Below are 9,763 nucleotides of genomic sequence, written 5' to 3'. Positions count from 1 at the left end.
GTTTTGTCTTTCGAAATAACGCTTCCTTTCTATCGGTCCTTCCCAAATAAATTCACCTTTTGTTTCGAGGAGAAAAGAACGATCCCGCGAGACGCTCCGCGTCGAGCAACAAAAGCCCGCGTTTCGACGCACGTCCCCGTCGAAAGAAACCAAAGGAGCAACGGTCGTCACCAAACGGTTACCGTCCTGCCACTGTCAGCGCTAATCGCACGCAGCAGCCATCACGATGACGGATAGAAAAGAGGTAAGTCTTATGCTTCGCGTTGCTCGCGATTCTTTCTTTTTTTTTTTTCTCTTTTTTCCTTTCTTTCTTCTCGACGACACTCTATCTTTCTCCCTCCTTCACTTTTTCTCGACAGCGAAGCTTCCGAGGTTTCTCGATCTTTATCCGTACTCCCAGACTGCTCCCTTCGATTTATCTTACTTTCTTTGCCGGACCAATTCGTAGCTCCCCTCGACGGTATGCAACCCTCGTTACCGATCGGTAGATATGTTTTCAGGCGGAAGGTGCTCCTCGAAACGTTTATCTCTTTATCTCTTCGTGTCACTCGTTACCTTCGACTTGGGAAGGGGAAATATAAAGTAACGCGTCTATCGCGCTCGCCTCTCCTTTATCGTTCGTTGCCCCATTTCTCGTTTTGTTCCGCGTTTCATTTCACGTAGTTACATTTCTTTCTCGCAGAGAGTCAACGTAAGTAACTAGTTATAACATCGAGGATCTCTATTAGATGGATGCGAGATCGATCTTTCAATCCGCGTGACGTCCTCTCTTTATTCGAGCAAACTCGGATTCGATCTCGCATCGTCGAATCGTTACTTACTGCGTCGAGTTACTTATATGTGTTTAATAAGGAGCATTTGAATCTCAAGCATCGTTCATTCGTAACGAATACGACGACGAGATTACGAAGATATTTCTCTTTTTCATTTATCCGATCGAACGGGCCGTCGATCGAAGGTCGATCGCTCTTCCCATTCGAGAGGAAAGAAAGCTGGCAAAGATGACGCAACGTTCTCCTTTAACTCGGATTAAGCGGCAATGCTCGTGCGTTTCGTAGTTGGTCAAGGCCACGGTAACGTCGCTTGCCAATCACCAGGTGATCGTACGACCTTTGATCGTAAATAAAGCGGACATTGACACGTTATATCCTTGAATTCAATATGTACTCGGGAAAGCGATCGTTTCCCGACGAAACGATGAGAGCTCGAAAACGCAAGGTGGGACGATTTTCTATTACGCAACGTCATGATCGAGAAAATCCAAAGTCGATCGATCGATCGATCGATCGATCGGTCGCACGACGAATGACCGATCGCTCAGCGACCGTGGCATTGACAGCCTTTGAAGCGTTATTCGCATCGTTATTGGCAGAGATAGGTAGGTAGGCAGGTGGGCAGGTGGGTGGGTGGGTGGGTAGGTAGGTAGGTAGGTAAGTAGGTAGATAATAGACAGGCGCTGCCTTCGCGCGATGACCCTCTTACCTCTTTACCGTTTCTTCCTGGCAAGAACGACTATCGCGCCGTAACGCCGTACTCGTACGCCGTGCGAAGAGATTTCAGTTGCGAGGTCAGTTGCATTTGCTAGCACACCAGTAGCCATCTAGCGAGAGCCGGAAATCGTAGGCCCCAACTCGTTCGATCCACCAACTCTCGTTATCGTTTTTATTTTTCTACACTTTGATCTTCCTTCATCCATTTTATCGTTTTATTTCTATACGCGTAAGATTCCGTGTAAGGAGAAATCGTTCGATCGATAATTATTTCCACCCTCGAGGTGGCTTCGAGGGATCGATAGAATCCACCTGTTAACGGATCGACGATCGATCCGAAAACGGAAAGGTAAGGAGACGACGTTCCCCGGGGTTGCTTCGAAAGAACCACCGTAAAAGTCTACCGTCTTCCGATGCCGTCGGCTCGTATCATCGGAACACCGTGCTCGATCCTTAATTCTCTATCCAATTTTCTCAAGGTTTATCCATAGTCAAAATGACCTACGTATATCTCTGCGCACGTGACATTTTTTTACTCGATTTTCATCGTTTCGTCGAAACTCGTTGATCGGTATCGAGAGAGTTCCTCGAAGGGGACGAATCTTCGAATTCCGCGCAAATCTCGCGAACATTTTGAATTGGTTGAAAATCAGGTGTCCGAAGGGTAACTCGGAAGCTAGCTCGAGTCTTGCGGCCGATCGATGCTGCTTCGTCTTTTTAAAGATCGAAGGATTTCGTACCGAGCGATAAACTATTTATCGTCTGGACCAATGACGATAAGAAATGATTAATGGCGAATTTGGATTGTTTAATACAGATCAGCGGCGAAATGGATAACACGGAGGATGTAAGGACAACGGTCGAATTGTATATCTACGATCTGACGAAAGGCATGGCAGCTATGATGTCTCATATGTTGATAGGTAAGCGTAATCGACGAAGGAACTTCCGATCGAGAACATTTTTTTCTTCGATGTATTTTTGTGCTCGCCAGTCGATGCTAGCTCATTCGGATCGTGAATCATACGATGGCATCTTTGTTTCGATTCAATGACGATCGCTTCTTGACGTAGGTGTTGTGTCAAGTTGGATAGGAGAAAGAGACGGACGATGCGATGTAAATACGATGTTAACAAATATTCTCTTTGTGACGTCAGTGCACGCGTGGAATCCAAATTTAGTCGAATCCAATGCGACGTATCGGATTGGAAACGACCAAATTCTATCTTATTTTGAGATTAGATCTCTTCCGTACGGCGATCTCACGTAAATGATCTCGGCTCGGTTGTCATTTTTCTTAGTTAATCTTAATCATCTTCGTTCGTTAAGCTTTGCTCGACAACGATCCAATATGTTACAGGGTCTACGACGATTTTCCTGATATAAAGAATTATTCCTCGTTCCAATTGAAGCCATCGTTGTCGAATAGTTGAATCCTGTTGTTGATTTTATTCGAGGCGAAACTATTCTTTTTTTTTCTAACTAAATAAAAAAATGCTAATAAAAATTCAAAGAAGCTTCGGAAAGGAGTTCTTTATTGCGATCGTTACTCGAGCAGCCATCGCGTAGAGGTTACTGCGTAGAAATGATCCCATTCGTATAATAACGAACACACATTCGTTTGTATAATTCATCGCGAAAGTATATACGTTCGTGCGATCGGAATAGAGCGAATCTTTACAAAAGCGGCATGCAGTCTTTCTTCTCCACGAGAAATTCGCGCGTCACGTGATTCGTTCGCGACGCTTACTCGAAGATCTCGCGAATCTATTTTCGATCGCATTCGCCGTGATTATCCGCGAAGATTCTTTAGTATAACCAGAATTGGCATAGATTCCCGTGCACGTACGTTATTTATACGCGCACGTGCGCATCTCTGCGTTTATCGACGTACGGATAAAGGAAGCTACAAGGTTGATAACCGACGATAAGAAACGCATTGATTTTATCAAAAGATCTTTCTCGCCAACTGTTACGCGTTAACGTTGTTAACGTCGATTGAGCCAATTTGACGTCGGTATCTTTAAATCCATCTAATCTCTTCCGCGCGCGCATTCGTATTTTGCATAATAAGAAACACGAGTGCAGACTCGTACGTTCCTTTGATAAATTTTTCGAACGTAACGTTCGTACGAAACTAATTGGCAGTGATTCATGATTACTTCGCGTGGGAGTCGAAGCGTTCGTTAAAGAAAAAAACAGTCGTTACAGTGATAAAAGGGTCGACGCCTATGAAAAATGAATATTACGTTCGACGAATTTCACTTTTCAAATCCAGCGAAAACGCACTGTAATAAGAATATCGTGAACGCTAACAGCTATTTCCGCGTTAAGAAAGTAGGTCGAAGGAACGACTATTCGTCTCGAGGTTTCCTCTTCGAGCTTCGTACGAGATGATTCTGGTGCATATTTCGTTTTACGAGCGAACACCGGTGGACTTTATTTTCGAGACGAGAACGAAAGCCAGCGTCTCGTAGATCATGCCTTCCGACTTTGAGTCGCGTTCGCGTTCGTTCTACGAGCAACCGATTTTGTTGCTTCTCTTAGCTTCCTTCGGAAGATTCCAATCAAATTCATTGTCCTTGCAAATAAAATATCAAAGTTGATAGATTTTTGTTAATCCTTAACGTATTCGCAGGCAGACATTTGGAGGGAATATGGCATACGGGGATCGTTGCCTATGGCAGAGAATACTTCTTTGGTCCTGTTGGGATACAAAGTGCCAGGCCGGTAAGTGTACCAGCAAAGTATGAACCTAAAAGAAATCTTTATTACGATTACCTCCTTCTACGTACGATATTTCGCGTAGGAAATAATTGGCGAGATGCCCTTAATAAATAAGTATAAATAACTTTTGTTACATGGACAAACGTTTCTTCTCCTTTATACATCTTTATGCGCGATTCTACATTATTGCGCACATTTTTTTCGAAAAACTTCTTGCACACTTTTTTTTTCTTTTAAGATTAAGTACCCGTTTCGAGTTTACAGTTTTATATTCATTTTAATTTTAAAACATCCTAAAAATTGTAGTTAAACCTTCCAATTTATTATTTCAATATATTTTTGTTTATTTGAGAAGAATACTTCATTTCTATTTGAAGATTTTTCTCTCATTCAAATTCGTTTCTTCTACGTTTCTTTTACGTTTGCGGCTTTTCCTAAGAACGAGACGTATTGGCTCGTCGTTGGCACGTAACGTGGCTATCATCGTAGGGCCCGATCGTAGTAACTCGTCGCTCTGGCCATATGATACGCTAGAGACGAGCAGGTACTAAATTTGGTCTGGTCTAATCTAAAAATAATTTTCGCTTTGCTTCACACACGCACACACACATACGAACGTGCGCGCGCGCGTATACTTTCACTCTCATAGCTCTTTCCCGTTCTATGTTTTACCGTCCTGACTCTACGGAGGCGAAAGCATCGCCAAGTTCGTTCATCCACGTCCGTTCAAACTCGTTCCTACGTTGTGTAAAATTTCATTAGTGTTGCGTTTATCGTGTTTCTCGAATCGTATATTTCGAGCATGAACTGCGAGTGCAAACGTACGTAAATATATCTACTTTGAAAAAGAAAAATGAAGGATATCAAGAAAGAACGCTAACGAAGCAGATCAAATTTCGTGCTTTTGTACGTATTAAAGCATCGATGCCTTTCTCTTTCTCTCCCTCTCTTGAAATTCGTTCAATCGGTTGTCCCGAAATTTTTGCGCAATTTTCCAAGGTGTACAATTTTGATCTATACGAACCTTCGGCAAAAAATAGATGTACATTTCATGAGAGTCCTTCGTGCGTTGGTGATAGATTTGAAGAAAATTATCATATCTTTTCTACGTGTCAATGAAATTTATTTATGCAAGAAAAAAACGATATAAAGTATTATGCCGTCTTATCATTTATCTTACATTTTCCATCGCTTTCTTCCGCCTTTTTCTATCCTTCGCTTTTCATGCCACAAACGCTCACGAATCTGACGCGCGCGTTAGCAAATAGTTATTTTGAGCGTTTCACGTAGGGAAGCGTGGATTTGTCGTCGTTCTAAAATTACGTTTGCACTCTCTGGCGTATCTCAGAGCGAGCAAGAGAGAGAGAGAAAGATAGATAGAGAGAGAGAGAGAGAGAGAGAGAGAGAGAGAGAGAGAGAGAGAATAGGAGGGTTGCGAGAAATTCGTGGCGGATGCATCGACAGACGAGAAGCCAGTTCGAGAAATTGACATTGACGGAACCTGGAACGAGTCTTCTTTCTTTTGTCTCGTATATTAAAAAAAAACATTTTCGGATAATTGCAGGGTGGTACCTACTTGCGCGATCCGCAGAAAGTCGAGAAGATTGGTGAGACCTATCTACCTTATTCGGTCTTCCTTGAATACATCAACGGCCTGGGAACATCCACGTTCGCGTGAGTGTCTGGATTACGTCTAGTTGCTTTATGATATTCGTGATAGAATGGTGTCGGTGTAAGAGATTTCAATGAAAAAGAACGAAACGAATCTTTTCAGGCCGGGCACCTACAATCTCTTCAAGCACAACTGCAACACTTTCACGGAAGAAGTAAGCAACTTTCTGGCGGGAAAGGGCATCCCCAAATACATACTCGATCTTCCAGAAGAGATACTGCAAACGTGAGTCAGATCGAAAAGATTTTTAAGCGACACGGACCGCTGGATCGATTTTATATATTAATAATTATACTAATCGCGATGTGGTCATACATCTAATAGAATATTTTCATATATACACACACTCACACACACAGAGAGAGAAAGAAATGTATATAGAGAAATTTCTTTTGTATCTGTAAAGCGATCCTCTCTCTCGAGCTTGAAAATAAATAAATCGCCCGATTACATTTAGGCCCGTCGGACAAGCGCTAGAACCTTTGATAGAAAGCTTAAGTAGCAACGCAAACGCGGGTTTCACGGTAGGCCAAAGATTCGTAGAAGCGAGAATCGAAAGAGAGGCTTCGCCGGAATATCAGCTTTTGAATACGGCAATCGAGGAGGCAAGGTACGCGCTATCTGCTCTTCCATCGTAATCGAATCGAATTTAACTTTAATAATTGTTAAACGCTAGATTGAACTCGATCGCGTTAGAGGAAAGGAGAAACGTGATAAACGAAAAGCTCGCTAAGAAGGATAGAAAGAAGAAAAAGAAAAAGAAGGAGAAGAAGGAGAAGGGAAGCAAAGACGGTACAGGGAGCGACAGTAATAGCACAGGGACGAGCTATTACGCGGACATGGCGGAAAGCGAGGGTGAACCTTTCTATCTCTTTTTCTTTCGCGATCCTATAAAGTTTTCTTTACGTAGGACGTTCGAGTGTTTCGTCGAGAGATAATCGATAAGAATAATCGTAGGTGCAGTGAGCGAGATGCAAGCCGCGAATGGTGCCACGATGGAGATGTTGCCGTCCGATAGGGTGTTGCAAATGGAGGAGGAAGAGAAACGGGAACAGGAAGAGAAGAAACGGCAACGCGATCCTCCTATAGTATTTAAAGACACCGTCGACGTGAAGGCGGAATACGAGGGGTTAGTCAACTGTTTAGAAGGGAAATTAAACGACGAGGAGAGAACGTGCTTGAGCGAACTTCGACAGTACGTTCTAGAGAACGAGGGTTCTTGGGCTTTGGGAGATTATTTTTTAAATTTTGTGGGTAAGCTCTTTTCGAATGATCTTCGATTTCTTTATCGAAACGATAGAATAAATCGAAAAATGTGGACCGTTAATAAATACCTTTCGTCGTCTATTAAATGTGCAGGACGCGTACTTTACGACAAATCGTTAGCAACCGAGACAAGGGTGAAGCTCCTCGATGTACTTTCCGTTGCCGCTTTGAAGGACGACGTAATACTTCTCCTGCATCAGGATAGAAGGGAACACATTCTTATGAACTATGCCTTCGATATAGATCGTCATCCACCGGAAGAACAATTACCGCTCGCCGAGTTTGTAAGCGCATAGAGTTGCATTGTTCTCTTCCTTCCGTTCTTTATCTAAAAAAAGATGATAATGATAATAATTAGAAATAAATTTGTACGTTCTAGTTGGCGAACATGTTCGAGAATTTGAGCAGTTCCGAGTGGTTACTTTATATATCCGAATGGCAACATCAGAATCAGAGTATCAGCAACATAAGGGTGACGACGAAGGTGGCGGTCCACTCCTTGCTGTCCAATTCTTTTGAGTTGCAAACTCGTGGTGCGGCCATCATCCATAACTTAGCCTGCAAGGAGGTAAAAACTGTGGTCTGTATCTTTCCTGTTCGATTAACCATCGTCCAAAAAGACGATGCTTTATGCTCGTGAAATTTCTCCCGATTCCTTTGAAAGAAGTTACATAGGTATATCTCGATGGTCATCGATTTAACCAGCAATAATCTTTATCATTCGATCATCCGATATTTGATTGTTGGATTAAAAATGATTAACGATCGATTCGTTATGGAAAAAGCACTGCTAAAAATACCTACTACTAATATATGGTAATCGGTAGATAAATAGGCGTTAAAGCTACGTCTCGCCGTGCTTCTTTCGACGATTTAATGCTAATTGCTAAATAAACGCTTCTTCGTATCTATCTATATATCCGCACGAGATTTCCTTTTGGTTAGGCCAAAGATATCGAAAAATGTCAAGATCTAACGACTTCCCTTAACTTTGACGTCGACAAATCCGCATAATGTATTATCTATTATACACTTCGCATATTGTGCTTCGTAATACGGGATAACGCTTCGGGACTAGCTCCTTCGTAATATATGCGTTGCTGCGAAACAGTTCAGTTGATGGATATCTTCCCAGAGATCGGCTACTATTTTTTCAGAAAATGAACAAAAGCAAAAATCTACGGAGACTTTTACCAAAAGGCAGCATTTCTAAGGTACCTATATAAAATACGTACGTAAAATATGTGACTCGAGTCTAATTCGAGTTCCCTGCAGTGAATCGTTTATGATTGAAAAAAGAAAAAAAACAAACAAACAAAAAAGAAACGACAAGGTATCCAAACATTTGCACAACGATATTCGGAAATGTTTATGTACTATATAACTGTTCTTATTAACGACATAACGATCATTTTATGGCGTAATAATCGTAGGTATTCGACGACGTGGCCGTTGAACTGACGATGGCTTTGCTACAATATTTCAATGGAAGTCCAGCCGAGGAACAGCTTTACGCGTGCATGAAGTCCTTGGCGCGTTTCACGCAAATCAGTGGACAGGATGTACCGCAATTGATACAGATGATCGGACCAGAGCCAAACAAATTTCGTGGAACTTCCGAGAGAGTTGACAAACTAATCGATCAAGTCAATAAGAAGCTACGTTGAGGTATAACTTGCTAAGTTTTTTTCGGGGTCTAAGTCTTTATATTCCAAATAGGATGAAGCATACGAGTGTTGTTGACTGACAGCTGAATAGGATGAATTTTTACATAGAGATTTTATTTCAAGCATCTATGCTTTTTTAATAATTATCTGTTATTAATTATTATCGATATTATTATTATTATTATTTTTATTATTATTGTTATTATTATTATTATTATTATTATTATTATTATTATTATTATTATTATTATTATTATTAATGTTATCGTATAAATTGTTATCTCTATTATCATTGCAAATTATTAATAATATTGCCATTAAATTATTATTAATATTGCTGCGACTAGTATTGCGATTATTTTTTATGAGATAATTGGCGTTAGTCAAGGTTGCGTTTAACCACGTTTCTCTTCTTTCGCTTTTTTATTAAAAATTTGTAATCGCGTTTGGAATCGTGCGAAAGCCAAGTTGAGAATCACTACTACGTTCTAAAGCTACGATATTCGATGGAGCGTACACGTATGTAAGTTACTACCGTTGGCAGGCACAATAATCTTTTTATAAACCTCTAGCATCTTATCTTTTCCGTAACCACATATATTATTCGTACCGATTAAATCTCGTCGAACGACACACGAGAAGATCTTTCGAATTTATTTCCAGATCTTCTAATCTTGTCAAACAACGGGCATGATATAGAGATTAGATAAATAAGAATATAAAATTTCCGATTAATGCGAAATACACAGAAATGCACAAAGATATAGCCTTTAATATTGAAAACAAAATTATGTATGATATGTAAAAAATTAAGAATCAAACAAACATATTTTTTCCGACAAGACGATCACATGGACGTTGTTTTCTTTTCTGTCATAAATCATTTTCAGTTATTAATCAATGATTCTTTGCAATCGTGATAAAAATAATCGAATATAAAA

The 9,763-nt window shown here is 40.8% G+C and overlaps 1 protein-coding gene across 5 annotated transcripts; it reads left to right on the top strand.

Annotated features, from left to right (window-relative positions):
* The first annotated feature begins 96 nt into the window (after nt 1-96).
* LOC127061535 (uncharacterized) lies at nt 97-9,672 on the top strand. Of its 5 annotated transcripts, none has more exons than XM_050988544.1 (12): nt 97-244; nt 2,308-2,413; nt 4,129-4,220; nt 5,782-5,891; nt 5,992-6,114; nt 6,347-6,499; nt 6,566-6,744; nt 6,847-7,143; nt 7,249-7,439; nt 7,535-7,723; nt 8,313-8,369; nt 8,589-9,672. In XM_050988544.1, exons 1-12 carry the CDS (start codon nt 227-229, stop codon nt 8,820-8,822), a joined length of 1,749 nt encoding a protein of 582 aa, XP_050844501.1. In that variant the 5' UTR covers nt 97-226; the 3' UTR covers nt 8,823-9,672. The 5 variants fall into 5 exon arrangements, with proteins under 5 accessions (XP_050844501.1, XP_050844505.1, XP_050844504.1 ...); XM_050988546.1 differs by lacking the exon at nt 97-244 and adding an exon at nt 569-691; XM_050988545.1 differs by lacking the exon at nt 97-244 and adding an exon at nt 1,574-1,839.
* The last annotated feature ends 91 nt before the right edge of the window (nt 9,673-9,763 follow it).

Source organism: Vespula vulgaris, chromosome 2 (assembly GCF_905475345.1).
Source record: "Vespula vulgaris chromosome 2, iyVesVulg1.1, whole genome shotgun sequence".
Classification (NCBI taxonomy): domain Eukaryota; kingdom Metazoa; phylum Arthropoda; class Insecta; order Hymenoptera; family Vespidae; genus Vespula; species Vespula vulgaris.
The sequence above is the reverse complement of the archived record's forward strand: the minus strand, read 5'-3'. Positions and strand labels throughout refer to the sequence as shown.

Bases quoted from the DNA above. Each gene is read 5' to 3' on its own strand.
- LOC127061535 (XM_050988544.1), top strand. The intron at 7,440-7,534 runs GTAAGCGCATAG...TGTACGTTCTAG, and splicing joins AATTACCGCTCGCCGAGTTT to TTGGCGAACATGTTCGAGAA. The intron at 8,370-8,588 runs GTACCTATATAA...TAATAATCGTAG, and splicing joins CAAAAGGCAGCATTTCTAAG to GTATTCGACGACGTGGCCGT.